This window comes from Cannabis sativa, chromosome 4, assembly GCF_029168945.1.
Source record: "Cannabis sativa cultivar Pink pepper isolate KNU-18-1 chromosome 4, ASM2916894v1, whole genome shotgun sequence".
Taxonomy (NCBI): Eukaryota; Viridiplantae; Streptophyta; class Magnoliopsida; order Rosales; family Cannabaceae; genus Cannabis; species Cannabis sativa.
The window spans coordinates 14,131,909-14,151,006 of NC_083604.1; the positions used below are offsets into that span (position 1 = coordinate 14,131,909).

At 36.7% G+C, this 19,098-nt stretch overlaps 1 protein-coding gene across 3 annotated transcripts; it reads right to left on the reverse strand.

The window, feature by feature from the left end:
• Positions 1-719: 719 nt before the first annotated feature.
• Positions 720-15,582, reverse strand: LOC115712710 (uncharacterized). 3 transcript variants are annotated; one of them, XM_030641046.2, is made up of 14 exons: positions 14,998-15,582; positions 14,634-14,891; positions 14,050-14,229; positions 13,770-13,905; positions 13,276-13,610; positions 12,766-12,895; positions 4,269-4,397; positions 4,114-4,158; positions 3,345-3,424; positions 2,650-2,746; positions 2,439-2,528; positions 1,484-1,534; positions 1,210-1,275; positions 720-1,106 (listed from the first exon to the last, which is right to left on the reverse strand). In XM_030641046.2, the coding sequence occupies exons 1-14, from the start codon at positions 15,405-15,407 to the stop codon at positions 954-956; spliced, it is 2,160 nt and encodes a 719-aa protein (XP_030496906.2). In that variant the 5' UTR covers positions 15,408-15,582; the 3' UTR covers positions 720-953. The 3 variants fall into 3 exon arrangements, 2 of the variants coding, with proteins under 2 accessions (XP_030496906.2, XP_030496908.2); XR_004010923.2 differs by lacking the exon at positions 720-1,106 and having other exon boundaries at positions 2,439-2,544; XM_030641048.2 differs by lacking the exons at positions 4,114-4,158; positions 4,269-4,397.
• Positions 15,583-19,098: the final 3,516 nt, after the last annotated feature.

Genomic DNA, 19,098 nt, shown 5'->3' on the forward strand with positions numbered 1-19,098 from the left:
TTAGATACTCGAGTGGATTAATTACAATCATCTACAACCAAGTCGCAAGGGGAAATTGGCAATTCTAGTCGGTCAGCTGAATCAGTAACACCACACCGTTTGACTTCTCACACAGATTCACGCGATGTGAATTCGATCCTCAAAATTATGCGGGTGAAGGTGGCCAGATTCGAAGGAGTGGGAGAGTAGAGGATTGGATTTACAAGATGAATAAATTTTTCGATCTCCACGGTGTTGCGCCAGCTACGAGGTTGTCGATGGTCGCCTTCCATCTCGAGGGGGCATCGTCCATTTGGTATCAATGGATGGAAAAGGGAGGAGGGTTTTCCGATTGGGAATCCTTTTTGACAGCACTGCGATTGCGGTTCGGGACTTCCATTTATGAAGATCCATTGGGCAAAATTGCAAAGTTGGTATAGACGGGACGTGTTTCGGCATTTCGGGAGGAATTTGAGTAGCTCATGACTAGAATTTCTCGAGTTCCTGGGCAGTATTTCCTCAATTACTTTGTATGGGGTCTGACTAACCGAAATTCGATGAGAACTGTTGTTATCGAATCCAATTGATCTAGCAGACGCAATGGCGAAAGCTCAACTATATGAAGATCGGCATGATGACATCCTAAACCGTGCCCGCGGGGAAGGGTACCGTCCTAACTGGTTTCCGAGAATCTCTCAACCCAGTTCACCGACAACAACCTCTCCAGCATGTTATGCATGTTTTTCTTCAATTCCAACTTGATTTTATTAAGTATTAATGAATTATATTTTGATAAAAAACGAAGTTCTTGATAGGTCCTGAAAGGATATATTTGTCAAGAGGATCCTGCCATTTCCCCCAAGAACCAGTTGAAAGTTGCATCCCTAGAAAGGGAAAAATAAAATGAATCTATAAAAATGACGTCTCTGCTATATACATATGTAATATGTACATACGCATGGATACGTTCTCTTCTAACTGAGCAAGCTATTCCAACGCATTTTAAGGGCTTCGTACGCCTTGGAACAAGGCACAGCCTGCAGTATAATTCTTCCATCTATAGAAGATTCTGTTGCTAAGCCAAGCCTCAACAAGGTACTAATTGCTTTATCAACTGGCATCTCAACCTGCATACCAAACACACATCAAGATGACTAATCAATCAGTAGCTGCATATAGCCAACACTGATCACACAATACAGTCACACTAATCAGTAATCATTCTATTACCTTTACTTTAAACATGGCGTACATGAATTGCTCGCATTTGTCCCCAACACTGCGGCGGCAGATCATCTGCGGTCATAACAAAGTTCATTATTTATAAATAACACACTTGGCTGAAATGTCATGAGATGAATGCACACTAAAGATTTAATTGTATATCAGTCTATCAGATGTGCAAAAAGGAACAAATTTTAAGCTTGAAGCCCCTGGTAGAAATCGATGGTTACATAAAATCAAAAGCGTGCGTATGAATAAAATTAGGAGGATGTGAGCAAACCTTGTCCCCCATTTTAAGCATGATTGCATAGGCCAAAATAGCTTCCTTGTACTGCATGGGTCCAAGTAAAAGAAAAGTCATTGGCAAAATAACCAATGAAGCATAATATAAGTGTTAGTTATTAGTTTAATATATCTCTTCCAAATGCAATCATATATTCGTCTTATTAATTTTGTAGAAGAAAACATCAGAGCCAGTTCACTACATAAACAAATACTCTTTCTCCTGCATAAACAAATCCAATCTAGTTTGGTCTTTTCCTCAAGCTTAAGAATTTTTCCATAATTCAATCACTATCGATAAGACATAATTCTATCAGTATTAACTAGGTGATTCCTGTACATGTTATTGGGTTAGGTCCTAAGTAAAATCAAGTTTCTTAAATGGATAGGAGTGAAGTCTACTACTTGGGCCTTAGGCTGTTAGATGGTGGTATCACCCACATATTCAATTTTTGACAGGGTTAAATAAATATATAAACGTTCCAGATTTAGGGAGAAGGAATGTTTCATATGGCCAAGTGGGACCACATACAGCAAGGTCTAGTTAAAAGTTCAACACTAATACTCAAAGTTATGCAAAGAAGCTTCTATACAGTTCTGGGGAATGACTTTTTGTCTAGTAAAGGTAGAATTTTGTTGATTAAAATAATAAGCTAATAGCAAGAACACAATTCTCCCCTTTTCTACATAATTTGGGTTCAGACTCAAAACCTTTCCCTTAATGAAAGGTCAGATGTCAGAGTTACAAAGCTTCATGGTAGAAAATACTGTACTGGCTATTACAAAATGTCTAGCCAAACATCATATTTGTACCTTGAAGAGAGAAATTTTAGATAGGTCAATTCTTCTATCTCCCAATTTTTCCTTTTTAAATTTGTGTCATGCTAAGAATACCACCTAAGAAGATGGAAAGGAAAAAAAAGTAAATGAGAAGTTGTATAGGAGTTCATTACTTGCTGTTGTTCAGAGGCGTCCAGGAGAAAATGAACTGAGCCAAAGCCACTGGCTAAGGTCTTTTCATACAGTGTCCTGTTGACCAATAGCTGTAGTAGAAGATTGCTATAAAACATCAATTATATATAAAAATGACAAGGAAAAAAAATATTAAAAAGTATTCTGCAAGAAAAATCATACTCAGCTCTGAAATGGGACATAAAGACTTACTTGATACCTATCCCAAGTCTGTTTGTATCCAAGTACCACTCGAGACACAGATATTATCAGTGCAGTGATAGCAACCACATCAAGTAATATTGCTGATCTAACAGAAAACATGAAAAGAAAAAACCAAACAGAATATTACTGCAACTTCTCGAAGAAAGATGCTACTCAAAAGCAGAAGACACTATTAAGACTAACAGGGTTGGCCTTTGAATTAACAGATGCTTTAACAGAAACGAAAATATAATATATATATATATATATATATATATATTTATATAAATCTACATATATATATACACACACACAAGAGAGAGAGAGAGACTGCAAAAGGATTCTAATGTTAATATCAGGACTTCAGTATGCAGCTAAAACAACTCTATTTCCTTGGCATTACATCAAGCCAAACCCTGGTTAACATAAATATTGGATATAATACATGTACGGTGGCTACTGGTAGTTACATTACATCTAATCTATCTCACATAAAAAACCCACTTGAACAATCCATCATTACAAAATGAGTGGCCATGATTAAATGACAAGTAAAATTTAGTACAAGACCCAGTTCACAGGCCTATCACTATCTTAAAGAATGATGTGTCACCCTACTATTCACGCTCCTTTAATAAAATATAACCTCAAACAATTACAACTACAATATGTTCTACAATAGTTTTGAGAAAAGTGATACATACGGGGATAATAAGACATTCTCGAACTTGTAGTTAATGAAGTATGCTGAAAGCCCCAATATTGTTGCAACATCCAAACGTACCTATGAGATGAGAAAATGTTGTCATAAGGCTAAATTTTTTACTTATTCAATATATAATATCTCATCCTTCTAATCAGTAATCTGATACATGAAAGAATGATCAAAGCTGGGACCATAGATCCAAAATATGGTACACTGTCCTTTTGGAATTTTTTTTATATATTCATTTCTCTTGCACATTTTTTGGACAAAGAAAATACATACATTCTACCTTATCTTAGTAAGAACAACAACAACAAAAAAAAAGTTCACTACCCTATCTCATTTTAAAATATTCAGTCTAGCAAAGAACTAATTGAAGGTAAAAAGCATTATAATTAGACATGTTCTTGTTCAAGGATGGTAACTTAATCTTTCAAACTTTGTAGTATGGAATTGGTCAACACAAACACAAATTGACTTCTTTTTCCACTTAAACGTGCTGTTAATCTGTTACAAAATCTATGTTTTCTCTGTTATTCTCTTCAGCTAACTAGTAACAATATGAGATCAATTGTAACAAGTTACATGACTGGAATATGAATCATTGTTCTTTGAATCTCATCCAGATCCATATAGCAGACAATTCAGAGATGCAAGAAAGATGACTCACTTATCAGAGAACTAAATTAGAATTAGGAGTTGGTATTTTAGTTGTTTGGTCCACAATCAAGCAACTTAAAAATTCTAAAAATAAACAATTTTCATACCGTGTCTATAATGCGGAAAGATAGCTTTTTGTGAGGAAAGACAACCTACAAAGTAGAAAAATTCATGGGGAACACTGGAATGTTAGTTACTGAATTGAGTCCAAGAAATGTGAGAAAGTACGAGACATAAAACGTGATACGTCACATGCACTTACTGATAAATCTGGAATGGGAATTCTTTCGTATATCTTTAATTGCAATGATGGAATGTCTGCTTTGTTTTTTGTACCCCCTTTATCTACTTCGTCAGTATAAAGCAAAATCAATTCTTCAAACGCTGGTTCCTAATTTGTAAAACATCAGAAATTAAAATAGGGACTATCTTTCCCCCTAGACAAACTGTCAAATAGTACATCAGTTGCCTGTTGAAGAACAATAATTACTACAACATAAGTGGAAGGTCAAAATGAAACTGTTCTCACATCTTTTATGCTTGACCATTAAACCGAAAGAATGATGGAATTAAGACACATAAGCATTAGTAATTCTTTGGCCGATGTAGAAAACATGACAAACACACACCCTGAAAATGGTTTTGGAAAAAAAGGTAATAGAAGATCAATTTCTATACTTTAGTCCTGACAAAAATAAAATAAAAATCCAATGCTTAGTCATCAATACTATTGCTGGTTTGTCTTTCGAAGTACCGCGAGAGCTAATGTGTTCATCTAAGTGACACAGTGAGATTCAATGAAGGAGAATAATAAATAGAATATGGTTGCCAACTTTTCAATACTTAGTTTCAAAATAGTAAGGCCACTTTGGTTAAGCATTTTATTAAGCTAGGCAAAAAGTCTTTGAAGTTTTGGTCATTTCTATATACCTAAGAAAAACTTTATGACAAGAAACTGACAAAATAGAATTAAAATTTTATTATCATCATTATATTGTCTGGATTTATCGATGGATACAACACAAGGTTACGACTACAGAATTCAGTTCAATGTAACAAGGAAACATATGTGAGCAATTTTGTTTTTGTTTTAATAGAGTCAAGAATATCCTTTAAATGTTCTTGTAAGTGAAAAATCTCAGGTGAATCAAATATGATCAATAAAATCAAACTTGACTTTGGGGTATAAAATATGTACAATTTCAAGATACCAAATGAGCATTATCAAAAATACAAGATACTAAACTTGTGCATGGGGTTCCATCTCAAGCGTGATATTTGAAAGAATCCCACAAGGCCATCGGAAAGTTTTGTGGGTGTACACATCAGGAAAGTATACTATGTTAGAATTTAGGAAGTGTGTGGTTAAGGTGCATGACTTTCATCTGAAAACCATAATATACACAAATGATTCACCATTTTCTATATTGTATTAGAGCAACCTTAGATTAGGGTTCGAAATTTAGGCTGTTAAAAAAAATAAATTAAAAAATATAGGGTTTCTTATCGGAAACCCTATTTGGAGTGTGTTTCAATTCTCACCGCCCACACGGGAGGATTGCCCAGTCGCCGGTAGTCGAAACCCCAAAGTCCAACCACCAGAATCGCTGCGCGTGAGGCTCACGCACCGCCACTGCCTGCAAAGATCTTTTCCACGTGTCGGCGCGTGGGACAGTGAATCCGGCTCCGATTCACTTCTGCTCCTTTTTCGACCCATCTCTATCCTCCTTGCATCTGTCTTCGGTGGTTCTCATTTTGTGGTTTGATACTTTTGACTACTTCGTATTTGGATATTCTTCCTTTGTTGTTCGCTTTCTTCCTATACTCTTTCAATTGTTTTTGCTTTCGAGATTATGGCAGAGACAAAATCAGACTCAAAATCAATAATTGTTTCTGATGTGATTCCCGTGATGTTTAAAATCACAGACCATAAATTGATTGGTTTGAATTATTTGAAATGGAGTAAAACAATTTGACTTAATCTTAGGAGTATTGACAAAGATATCACTTGACTAATGATCCTCCCAAAGGAAAAGTAAGTCTGATTATTTTGTGTTCTATAAAAGATCAACTGTCGGCATTATTTTATTGGTCGTGTATGTGGATGATATTGTAATTACTAGAGATGATACTAGAGGCATCTCATTCCCTAAATCATTCCTTCATACCTAATTTCACACGAAGAATTTGGGGGTGCTCAAGTATTTCTTGGGAGTTGAAGCCACTCAAAGTAAACAAGGTATTATTCTATCTTGTACAAAATAGTGAATCGAATTATGTGTATATTTCATAGAATAGTACATATTTATATACAAAGCTAGGAGACTAGGAAATAGGAAACTACCAACAAAATAGGAAAATACTAAATACAAGTTACCCTAATTCTTTTACACCTAATATACAGCTAATACTCTAACACTCCCCCTCAAGCTGGAGCATAGATGTTAATCATGCCCAGCTTGTTACAAAGATAGTCTATCCGCACCCCATTCAAAGCTTTTGTAAAAATATCTCCTAGTTGTTCTCCGGTTTTCACATATCCTGTGGAGATCAGACCTTGTTGAATTTTCTCACGAACAAAATGACAATCGATCTCAATGTGCTTAGTTCGCTCGTGGAATACGGGATTCGAGGCAATATGAAGAGCAGCTTGATTATCACACCATAATTTTGCTGGAATAGAAGTCTTAAACCCGAATTCGATTAAAAAGCCGATAAATCCATATTACCTCACACACCTGACCGTGGCCATAGCTGCTATATTCGATTCAAGATCGGATCTGGGAGATACAACATTTTGTTTCTTACTCTTCCAAGAGACCGCATTGCCCCAACAAATACACAATATCATGAAGTGGATCGTCTATCTACCTTGGAGCCTGCCCAATCTGCATCAGAAAAACACTCAATCTGGGTATGTCCATGATCCTTGTAAACTATACCTCGTCCTGGTGCTCCTTTTAAGTAACATAAAATTTGTTCTAATGCTGCCCAATGATGAATTGTTGGGGAAGACATGAACTGACTGATAACACTAATCTTGGAAATGCAATATCTCGGACGAGTCACGGTTAAATAATTCAACTTTCCAACTAACTCGCGATATTTCTCGGGATCTTCAAATGGTTTCCCATCACGTGTAAGATGCACGAATTTGGATTCATTGGAGCATTGCAAGGTTTTGATCCCAATTTTCCTGTCTCAGTTAGCAAAGCAAGTACATACTTTCTTTGAGACAGAAAAATACCTTGTTTACTCCGAGTAACTTCAATCCCAAAGAAATACTTGAGTTCCCCTAAATCTTTCGTGTTAAACCGGGTGTGAATGAAAGACTTAAGGGATGAGATGCCTTGATATCATTTCCGCAATAACGATGTCATCAACATACACCACTAACAAAATGATACCAACAGTTTGATCTTTTATAAAACACGAGAATGATCCGACTTACTTTTCAACAAACCAAACTTCTCAACGACTTGACTAAATTTACCAAACCAAGCACGAGGGCTTTGTTCAATCCATATAAAGATTTGCGAAGATGACAAACTCGCCTCTAACTCCCCGAGCAACAAACCCGAGGTTGCTCCATATATACTTCTTCCTCAAGATCTCCATGAAGAAAAGCATTTTTAATATCAAGCCGATGCAAAGGCCAATGATGAGTAGGCTTCGGGGAAATGAACAATCGAACGGATGTGAGTTTAGCAACGGGGAGAAAAAGTATCACAATAGTCCACTCCATAGGTTTGAGCATAACCCTTAGGGCAACAAGACGGCCTTTAAGCGAGCAACCGTGCCGTCCTGGATTGAATTTAACCGTGAACACCCATTTACACCCGATGGCCCGTTTGTTTTCCGGAAGGTAAATCAACCAAGACCCAAGTACCATTCGCAACCAAAGCATTCATCTCTTATCATCATGTAAAGCCAACCAGATGAGACATCGCTTCTCGAACGAGCTTTTAGGAATAGTGATAGAATCAAGAGAAGCAATAAAAAGAACAAGAAGAAGAGGAGAGATGATTATAAGACACAAAAGAAGTAATAGGAAAAGTACATTGACGTTTACCTTTACGTAGTGCAATGGGAAGATCATCGAGATGTCCGTATCCGATGACGAAGATGCGAGTGCGGGACATGAAACGAGGAGGTGGAGGAGGGGGCGCCCGGTGTACACTATAGGAGGCCGAGGGAGTGGTGGAGGTGGTAGAGGTGGTGGAGGTGGTGGAGGTGTAGACATTGTGGGGGTGACGACCGAGGGAGGTGAAGGAACAAGAGACCCGCCATAACATGGAGCGAGGCGCATAGGATGTGACGAGAATAAACCAACAAATCATCATCCTCCCCCGACTAGTTAGAAGTAGTGGAAGATGAAAAATAAGGTGTATTTTCTACAAAAGTAACATCAATAGACACAAGATATTTTTCGAGATCGTGACGGTAACACCTATACCCTTTCCGAAGACGAGAATAACCAAGAAAGACACACTTTAGTGCACTTAGGGTCTAATTTGGGTGACGGATGGACGGACATCGCGAGCAAAACAAACACTACCAAATACTCGCGGAGCAACCGGAAATAATGACTTATTAGGAAAAAGAATTTTAAATGGAATTTCACCATTAAGAACGAAGAGGGCATGCGATTAATAAGAAAGCATGCCGTGAAACACATCGACGCCCAAAAAGGTTTAGGGACTTTCATTTGAAACAAGAGAGCACGTGCAATTTCAAGAAGATGTCCGTTTTTACGTTCCGCAACACCATTCGAGGTGCCGTATCAACACAAGAAGTTTCATGAAGCATGCCATTAGAGGTCATATAAGATTGAAATTGAGCGAGACATGTACTCTTTGGCATTATCACTTCTCAAAGTACGAATAGATACATTAAATTGAGTTTGAATCTCAAAGACAAAAAGCACAGAATATAGAAAACAACTCAGAACGATTTTTCATTAAATATAACCAAGTTAAACGAGAATGATCATCCACAAAAGTAACAAAATACCTGAATCCAGATTGAGACAAAATAGGAGAAGGACCCCAAACATCGAATGAACTAACTCAAAAGGAACACTAGCACGTTTATCGACACGTGGACTCAAACTAACACGATGATGTTTGGCAAACCGACATGACTCACATTCTAACGAAGATAAACTACTATTGGGGACACGGTTTCTTGAGCAAAGGAAGGGATGGATGACCTAAACGACAATGAGCCTCAAAAGCGGAAGCAACACTCGAACAAGCGATAGAGGTTGGCGGAAGTGGGTCAAGAACATACAAGCCACCGATTCATGTCCTTTACCAATAATCTTCTTCGTCATAAGATCCCGAAACAAACAATGATCGGGGAAAGAATGAGATGCAACAATTTAGATTACGAGTGAGTTGACTAACCGTAAAGCAAATTAAAGGACAAATCGGGTAAATGTAAGGCCCGATGATAAAGATAGCATAGGTGTAGGAACAATAGTGCCGGATCCAAGAACGTAAGCCGTTGACCCATCGGCTAAGGTGACAACGAGAAGTGGGATCGTGAGGCGAAAAGTGGAAAAGAGACGGAATTACATCATATGATACGTGGCACCGAATCAATGACCCATTTCGAGGATTTGGAAAGAAGGCGCATTGAGAGCTCCGAATCGGCAATCGCGATGACGAAGAAGATGAAGACTTAAGTGTTTCCCGATACCTCGAGAACTTGGCAAATTCATCGGCGAAATAAGGACCGATTTGTCGGATGCATCACTGTGCTTGCAATATTGGCGAGTGTTGTTGTCGATTCTTAAATTGTAACTTCCTACACTCAAACTTGGTGTGGCACGGTTTCTTACAATAATTGCACATGATGCTCCCGGAATTTGGTGTGCGGTTATCGGGTCCTTGTGAATTACCTCCTTTAAATCCACTTGGAGTAGAGTTTCTTTCGGTGCGTAATTATTACGACTCACCAAGGCGCTATTCGGAGGAGTTGAAGAGGTAGTCTCGTGCGAAGAACACGAGTAAACACATCTTGTAAAGAGGAGACATCGAACCGGAGAGAACTTGTGACTTTGCGAGTCAAATTCGAGATGAGAGTCCCGCAAGAAAACTCATAATAGCCATTTGTTCTCGTTGGCGGCTGTTGAACTTTTACATCGACTAAACGGTAATAAGCACATTAAGTTCTTCATATGTTTTCTTGAAAGCCATAAAATAATTCATAAGAGACTTATCTTGTTTCTCCGCGCGATAAAAAGCTTTGCAAACATCATATATGCGAGATATGTTGTCTTTGCCAGAATACAAAAACTCCAAGTAACCCATTAGTTCTTTAACCAATTCACAATGATTAATTAAACTAATTACCTCATTATCGATAGAATTTCGAATTTGAAGGAACAAGCGAGCATCCTCACGGAGCCATATTTTCCTTGAATCGTTTGTTTCTTCAGGAGGATCGTCAGTCAAGTGATCATCTTTGTCAATACTCCTCAAATACAGTCGAATCGTCTTACTCCATTCCAAATAATTCGAACCAATCAACTTATGATCCGTGATTTTAGACATTACGGGAACAACATCAGAAACAACAACTGATTTTGAATCTGATCTTATCTCTGCCATAATCTCAAAAGCAAACACAAAGACAAAGAAAAAGAACAAAAGAACACCAAAGAATGAACACCCAAACACGAAGAAGACAAACAAATACCGAATTACAACCTAGAACAGATGCGAGTGGGCTTAGAAGAACCCAGTGAAGAATCGGCAACAGAACGCCGTCGAAGGCGCCGTCACACGCGCCTCACGCGCCGCACGTGAGCCCCACGCGCGTAAGCTTCGTGCGGCGCGTGAGCCCCACGCGCGAGGAATCCGACCGACCGGACTTCGGGGGTTCGTAGATCGGCGGCCGGGCGGTCCTCATGTGGGCGGTGAGAAACAATGTTCACTCCAAATAGGATTTTCGAAAAAACAACCCTAAACTCAAACCCTAATTTTTTTTTTTTTTTTTTTTTTTTTTTTTTTCAGAACCCTAATTTCGAATTTCGAATTTTGAATCACAATGCTCTGATACCATGTACAAAATAGTGAATCGAATTATGTGTATATTTCATAGAATAGTACATATTTATATACAAAGCTAGGAGACTAGGAAATAGGAAACTACCAACAAAATAGGAAACTACTAAATACAAGTTACCCTAATTTTTTTACACCTAATATACAGCTAATACTCTAACATATCTCAAAGGAAGTATGTACTTGATTAGTTAACTGAGACAAGAAAATTGGGAGCAAAACCTTACCTAACGAGTGATAAAGAACCATTTGAAGACCATGAGAAGTATCGCGAATGAGTTACAAAGTTGAATTATCTTATTGTAACTCGTCCAAATATTGCATTCTCAGTTTGTGTTGTCAGTCAGTTTATGTTATCTCCAACAATTCATCATTGGGCAACCTTAGAGCAAATTTTGTGTTACTTGAAAGGAGCACCTGGATGAGATATTGTTTACAGGGATCATGAGCACACCCATAGAGTATTTCTCAGATGAAGATTGTGCTGGTTCCAAAAGTGATAGAAGATCCACTTCAAGTTATTGTGTCTTTATTGGGGGTCATTTGGTCTCTTGGAAAACTAAGAAGCAAAATGTTGTGTCTAGATCCAATGCAAAATAAGAATATAAAGCTACGACACAATTTGTGTGAGGTAAAGTGGATACATCAACTTTTGACCGAAGTAGGGTTTAAGACTTCAGTACCAGTAAAATTATGCTGTAATAATCAAGATACTCTTGATATTGCCTCAAATCTTGTGTTCCATGAGTGAACTAAGCACTTTAAGATAGATTAACATTTTGTTCGTGAGAAAATTCAACAAGACTTATCTCTAAAGGACGTGAAAACTGGAAGACAATTAGTAGATTGTCTGCTTTGAATAGGGTGCGGGTTGATTATCTTAAATTCGCTAGAAAATAGGGTCGTATAAATATATGCCATCTACATGAATAATATACACAGTTGATTCACCATTTTCTACATGAGTAGCCTATTCATCTTATATGATATGTTATTTCTACATATTAGTAATGTGGGACTAATTCTAATAGTATCATGTGAGTATATTCTCAAAAATCTCGGATATACTGTGTTAAAACTTTAAGCAAGACATTTTTTCCGTATGGTTTAAGCAAGACATTAAGAAAACATAACTTAGCCAATATATTATGATGGATTGTTTATTTCAAATAAGAAATCATAGAAATATAAACACATGTTCATTCATGTATTTTTGCTTGTTGGCTATAATAAAATTATGGTAAATGGGATGAAAGTAGGAAATAACAAAAAACAGCACTAAGTACAGAAAAGAAAATGGTAGTCTAAGTAAAAGAACACTTAGCTGGCGTTTGGTTGGGAGGAATGAAAATATAGAAATAGGAATAAGAATATGAATGGAATAAAATTTAAAATGCATAAAAAATAATAATAAAAAAATTATTATATTTTTTCTCATGTTATATTGGAATGGTGTTTCTTTTTATTTTAAAATGGAATAGTCATTCACCAAAATGGTGGAAAGGGCATTCCATTGGAATGTTATTCCAATACTTTAAAATGCAACCAAACAAAAAAATAGAATGAAAATTGTTTTCTTTCTATTCCATTCCATTTCATTACTTCCAACCAAATGCCACCTAAGAAGATTAATTCTCATTCTTAAGGAGAAAACCTATTAGTGGAAAATTTTGTATGAGATCATACCTGGAGAACAGACTTTGAGAATAAAATGGACACTGAAGTTTTCAGCATTTTCCAAATATCGTTTCCACAGAATTTTCTTGTAGCAGGTCTCCAAATATCTCCAAGTGATATCCTTGATAAGAAAATAGGTCTGGGAAAAAAATAATTCTACAATAACTTAGTCATATTTGAGGATACACATATTTCAGATCATATGGTACATATTTCATATTCTTTTGGTTGCTAAGTCCTAGACCAGTCTCTTAAATTATTTTTCCAATGTTAAAAGCTTTCTTGAGCACGTAGTTCTCAACATCGGCCCGAGTTAATTTTTATTCAGAAAAATTGATTTAATCTGGGATTGAAACTTATGTGGTTAAAACTGCCGTGCGGAAAACTTTTATGTCTCATTGAGAATCAGAAAGGACATACTTTACTTAACTAAACTTGATAATGAAATTCCGAAGAAAAAAAAATTAGATTGTCAAGAGAAAGAGAAGGGAGAAAAAAAGGTGTTGGCGTGGCACAAACCCTTTATAAGGCTCAGAAGCATTAGTATCACCATCAAGCTCAAAAGGTGTTTCTGGTGTTGGAGAAACAAGTCCAGCAAAAGTAAGCAACTGTTTTAAGAGCCTTCCACGAGGGCCAACTGGTGACAAAAGCCCTTCATAACGCGAAACTGCCCTTTGCGCTGCAAGCCATATTGGAAGATCCTTCTCTGAAAACTCATCTACTCCCAGCAGGTCATCAGAAGTCTCTTCATTCTGTTGTAATGATTGCTGGAAAGTACTTAGGTCCTTGAGCCAAAGCTCAAATCTCTTAGTCCAATCTTGTGCTTCTTCTGTTTGAAAAACGCTTTTGAAAGCCTATAATTAATCAAAAGGAAAGCTCAGGAAATCTAATCATTCTAAGACGTAAAAGACTCTAAGAAGAAAATTAACCATACAGAGGTTATAAAATAGCATATTTAAGTGAGAATGAGAAAGTCACAAAACCATACTACACAAAAGAAAAATGAGAGTGACCTCGATAATCAAGCTGCCAAGTTTGCCCAATGGTTTTGATATAGTGAAGAAGATCCCTCGTAAAAGCTTGGACTGCAGGTAATCTAGCTTTTCAACAATAAGAAGGCCCTTCTGTCTCTCAGTTGCATATCCCCGTCTATGAGATGAAAATTACAAGTGTAAAGTAAAGGAGAGGTCAGTAGCTGTAGCCTATAATGTGTACACTTGTAGAGACTTCATCTTAAACCTTAAACTACCAGCAACAGAGCTGAGATATGAAGTGTTAAGTAAGTTATATCACCTGAATATTATTGCGTTGGATTCAGCAGCTTTTTTCCAATCAACATATATAGGTAAAGTAAGGAGATAATCTGAGTTCAGGGCAGAAGTCAGCATCAAATCTCTAGCTGATAATTCTTCAAACTGAGCGTCATTAAGAAGTTGCATGAAAGCACGCTGAAAACGAGTGGCAACAGCAACTCTACCCAATAAAAAATACAAGTAAGATTTCACAGAAAAAAAAACAAGTACAATTTAGTAAAACAAGATTGTATTTTGTAACGTTCATTTTACAACATAAAACTTCCTAAGTTTCATCCTTTAATAATTTTTATTCTATTCTTTTGTTTGGTTACCTATTAAAGTATTTAAATGTCATTCTAATAAAATAATTATTCCATTTTAAAATAGAATCATTCCAATTCAAAGATAAAAAATTAATTTATCTTGCCATTCCGATTCCTATTCTTATACATTTTAAATTTTAAATTTAATTTCATTCCGATTCTTATTCTCATTCTCATTCTCATTCTTATATTTTCATTCCTCTCAACCAAGCTTAATGTTATTTTTAAGTTAAACTCGATCAAACACAAACACACAAACCTTTTGACATTTTTAGGTGAAGGAGAAGGCAGGAACTTCCTTAAATCCAAAACGTAATTGAACGAAATTGGGTTTTCGAATTCGATTTCTTCAGCGCCATATCGATCGTCTTCTATACTTCTTCCATTCCCATTATCAAAAACTTGTCCATCTGAAGCAGCCGAGCCTTCTTCTTCATTCCCCGTTTGCTGAAAATAATCAGAGCGCATTTCTTCCAAAACACTCTTGTGTTCAGCATGAATGATGGAATCCAAACACCTTTAATTTCCACAACACTCTCTCCCAAAATTAATTAAACCATGGAAAGAAAATAAAATAATAAAAAAAAACCAAGCAAAAGCCATAATTGAATTCAAGGACTTACGACGAGAGAAGAAGAAAATCTTCCAATTGATCATCGACATCGCCAGTAGCATGGAACATGTTCGACACAATGCCGCTTAGAAGCTCAGTCTTGGAAGTAGGTATGTACTTCTGTCTGGGTACTTGTATCTTAGAAATCCATTTTTCTTCCTCCTCTTCGCTTTCATGGAGTCCCTGTCGTTTAATATTCTTCTTCTCAATGTTGTCGTCGTTTATGTCTATATTTGGGAGCTGAACGGTGTCGTTTATGGAGGTCTGAGGTTGCGTCGACATCTCTCGGAAGTCTGTGAGAGAGCAGTGACATCGGCATGACGTAGCAGCCGGTGACAAGGGCGAGCGCCGGCGGCGAGAGGCTACGGCGGCGGAGGTGAAAATTTGGAGAGAAGCAGAAGAAGAAATAGCTGCTAACATATCAGTTTGTATATGTAACTTAAATCACTTCACCATAGAACACAAGACAGAACAGTTATGATCAAATTAGGAAAGCTTAAACTTGGATAAGGATACGGTTGTATTTTGTGTGTATGTAAATAAATATGTGATCTGGTTTTTTGCTGCCAAAGAAATGTTTTATTATTGTTTAATGTTTTCATTTTTTGAAAAAAAATAGATTAAATTTTTATACTAATTTTTTTTTGAAAGAACGTCTTGTTCATTAATTAAGAAAGTAAGATGTGAATCACAGAAGAATACCCTCCCCTTGATACAAAATAGTTAGTTCACTAGCAATTCTAGCGTTTTTAGCTACACCATGGGCCAAAGTATTAAGACTTCGGTTGATAAAAAAGAACTTACACACATGAAACTTTTTAGTAACATTAACTATTGAAAAAAACACACTAGACATCTTCCAATCAGGGGTTCCTCATCTTGTTGTTAAAGCTTGTACAACGATCTTCGAATCCGAGAAAATGTGAACCTCACGCCAACCTAACTTGACAGCCCAGGACAGAGCAAGGAGAATAGCCTGAATTCAGCTTCCAAGGCAAATTGCGAACGAATTTTCTGAGATTTAACAAACCACCTTCCAGTCGAAGTATCAACTCTTATTGTTGCAATGCCAGCTTCCCCTAGGACCCACGAAGCATCTGTGAAGAAAACATGTCTCACCTTCTCTTCGCGCGGACGCAAGGGAATAACAGGGGCTTCCAAACAGTCAATGACAGGATCATTCTCAATGGCTCCTCCTCTGTTGCGGATGGGCAAATTCTGGAGTTCTAGATTAGCTTTTTCAACTCTAGCCATGGCAAAGGACGGATTGACAGGAACATTATCAATGCAATGTGCATTCCTCTGTTGCCAAATTTCAGAAAAGAGGCATCCAATGAATGCAAGAAGCTCATTCTTATTAACTCCGAGCGAATTCGAGATAAGATTCTCCATAAAAAGGATCATGTTGTCTCCTGGAATGTCTTCAATCCTCATCGGAAATCTTCCTCCAAACCAAAGGGCTTTTGAAAAGCTGCAATTGCGAAACAAATGAATTGCACTTTCCTCTTTAAATCCACACAAGCAGCATTCTTTGTCAGAAATAAAATGCAGTCTATTCTTAGTAGGGATAGCCTCATTCAAAATTCTCCATAGCAAGACTGAAATACTTGGATGGATCCCCACATCCCAAATTCACTTCCAAATGTCTTTTGCTGGAGCAAACCTCCAAGATTATTCCACACCGTAAGCTGCTTTAACTAAAAACTACCCCTTTTGATTGTTCTTCTAGTACACCTGATCTGAGAATGGAGAAGGAATTCTTGGAATGTTGAGAATGCGGTTCCCCAACTCAGAGCCAAAAATTTGCAATATCAGTTCCTCGTTCCATTCATTGCCTGTTGAAACATCCGCCAGAGATTGTATTGTGAATCTTCTGTTTCTGATACTATTGATTAATTCCACAAACTCTTGATACTCCATCCATGGCATCCAAGGCTGCCTCTAGAAATTAATGGACTCTCCCGATGCGGCAACAGATATCGAACCTTTGAGGATAGTTAAATTAAAATTTCTATACTCGCATCAAAATAAGTCATTTTTACTTTTAACACAACAAACCCTAATATTATAATTATTAGTTAGCTTAATATTCTTTTCTCGGGCCAATTATAGATTCTCAACGTGTTACTTACCAAGAAAAATTAGGGTTACTCGTCCCTAAATTTATAGCTATCGTAGATTGCATTTTTTCTCCAGCCTTCCCTAGGCTTAGGCACAGCTTGGTCGGGGTTGTGTTTTGCAACTATGATTAGTCTTGTCTCTGTGACATACTTTTATGTGTTTTAGTCTTGTCTATGTGATATGATTTTCAGTGTTTTAGTCTTGTCTGTGTAACATGATTTTGAATATTTTAGTCTTATTTATGTGACATGATTTTGTTTTATTTCGTTGTTGGTTCTTCTTTATTCTTCAATCGCTCGTCATTAAATTGCTGTTAGTAGTTGAAATAACAAGTTTTTTTTTTTGCCACTGAAGGATTGTTAGTAGTTCAGTTATGTACCTTACACAATACACTACAAGAAACAAGACTTTTGTGCGCTTGCAAAGGTTGGGTATTGCGCTGGTAAAACAGAATTTATTTTTGCCAGCGTATTTTTGTACTGGCAAAAAGAGTTGGTAAATTTGCATTGCTATGGGAACTTTTGTCAGCGCAAAATAAAAAACGTCGGTAAAAATGACTTTTCCTAGCGCGTAAATGTGCTGGAAAAAGTCTTACTTTTACCAGCGTATTAGCACGTTGGTAAAAGTCTAAATTTTGCCAGCGCATATATGCACTGGAAAAAGTCTTACATTTACCAGCGCATTAACGCACTGATAAAAGCTTAACTTTTTCCAACACAAATATGCGTTGGGAAAAGTCTTACTTTTACCAGTGCATTAACACGCTGGCAAAAGTTAAGCTTTTGCCAGTGTGTAGATGCTTTGAGAAAGTCACTTTTGATAGATGGATATTTGGCTTTTTCCAGTACAATAATGCGCTGATAAAACTTTGTAATTTATTTTTTATTTAATATTATTTAATTTAAATTTTTTATCAATAATTTTTAAATTAAAATAAATAAAAAATAAAAAATAAAACAAGAAAGCTTAATGATAAATAATTACACAATAAAATATAATTTAAATTGTTCTAATTATACATGCATAATATAGTTATAATTGTCTAGAAGTTAGTAAATAAACATATGTTTAAAATACCAACATAACTATAATTTTCTCAACATAAGTATACGGTCCAAATCCTTTCACATAACGTGAACGTAGTGGAACAAGAACTCTGTGTCAAATCTTTAGTTGCTTTGTCCCCCAAGGAACCTCCAAGCATGTTCTTCTCATATGAAAATTGTTACCTGAAATAAGGGTTGCGAGAGAGAATAAGATGGTGAAGATGGTAGGTGAGGTGAGATTACAATCCAAGCCACGAAGTTCGGCGCTGCTATGATCGTTGTCGAAGTGTTGCGAAAGCAGAATCATCATTTTCATATGTGGTCGGTACGAGCGATTGGTCTTGGGATATTGGCTTTCCATGTTCTTCAGAATAAACTCAAGAAATGCACCATTTTGGTCCACCACATTGCTTTAATAATCAATTGTATAGTATTTACCGAGATTTTTAGAAACCGATTAATTAGAGCTTAAGGAAAATATAAAACAATAAATATTAGAAAAATGGTTTGTACGCAGTTCAGGCGTTAATAATCCCTTGTCCACAAGTCCTTTGTATTAGCCTTGCCGACAAGTATTTGATTATTATAAGTGTTTACAATGATAACTTTGTATTCCTTTTATTTCTCATAAAGAAGAAGAAAGCTTCTCTAGGAATTTTGACAGAGGTTTTGTAAGTAAGAAATAGGTTCACCCTCTCTACATGATAAATAGGGATATTCATAGGCACATGCGTGGGTGAGGGCATACCTTTCACCCACCTAGGGTTTCGTACTCAACATGTTTCTTTAGCTAGTGATTACAACTTAACAATCTGACCGTTGGTGGCTAGGGAACCTCATAATCGTGTGGTGCACAACTGTGACATCCTAATTTGTAGGACTTACTACCCGTGTCGCCCAAAGGTTTCACCTTGCAAAGTTGGTGTATAAACAAGTTGTTGGGT

Excerpts from the sequence above, each read along its gene's own strand:
- LOC115712710 (XM_030641046.2), bottom strand. The coding sequence starts at position 15,407 with ATGTTAGCAGCTATTTCTTCTTCTGCTTCTCTCCAAATTTTCACCTCC. Across the intron at positions 13,906-14,049 it reads TCCAACGCAATAATATTCAG|ACGGGGATATGCAACTGAGA; the intron begins GTGATATAACTT and ends TTCATCTCATAG. Across the intron at positions 12,896-13,275 it reads GCTTCTGAGCCTTATAAAGG|ACCTATTTTCTTATCAAGGA; the intron begins GTTTGTGCCACG and ends TTTTTTTCCCAG.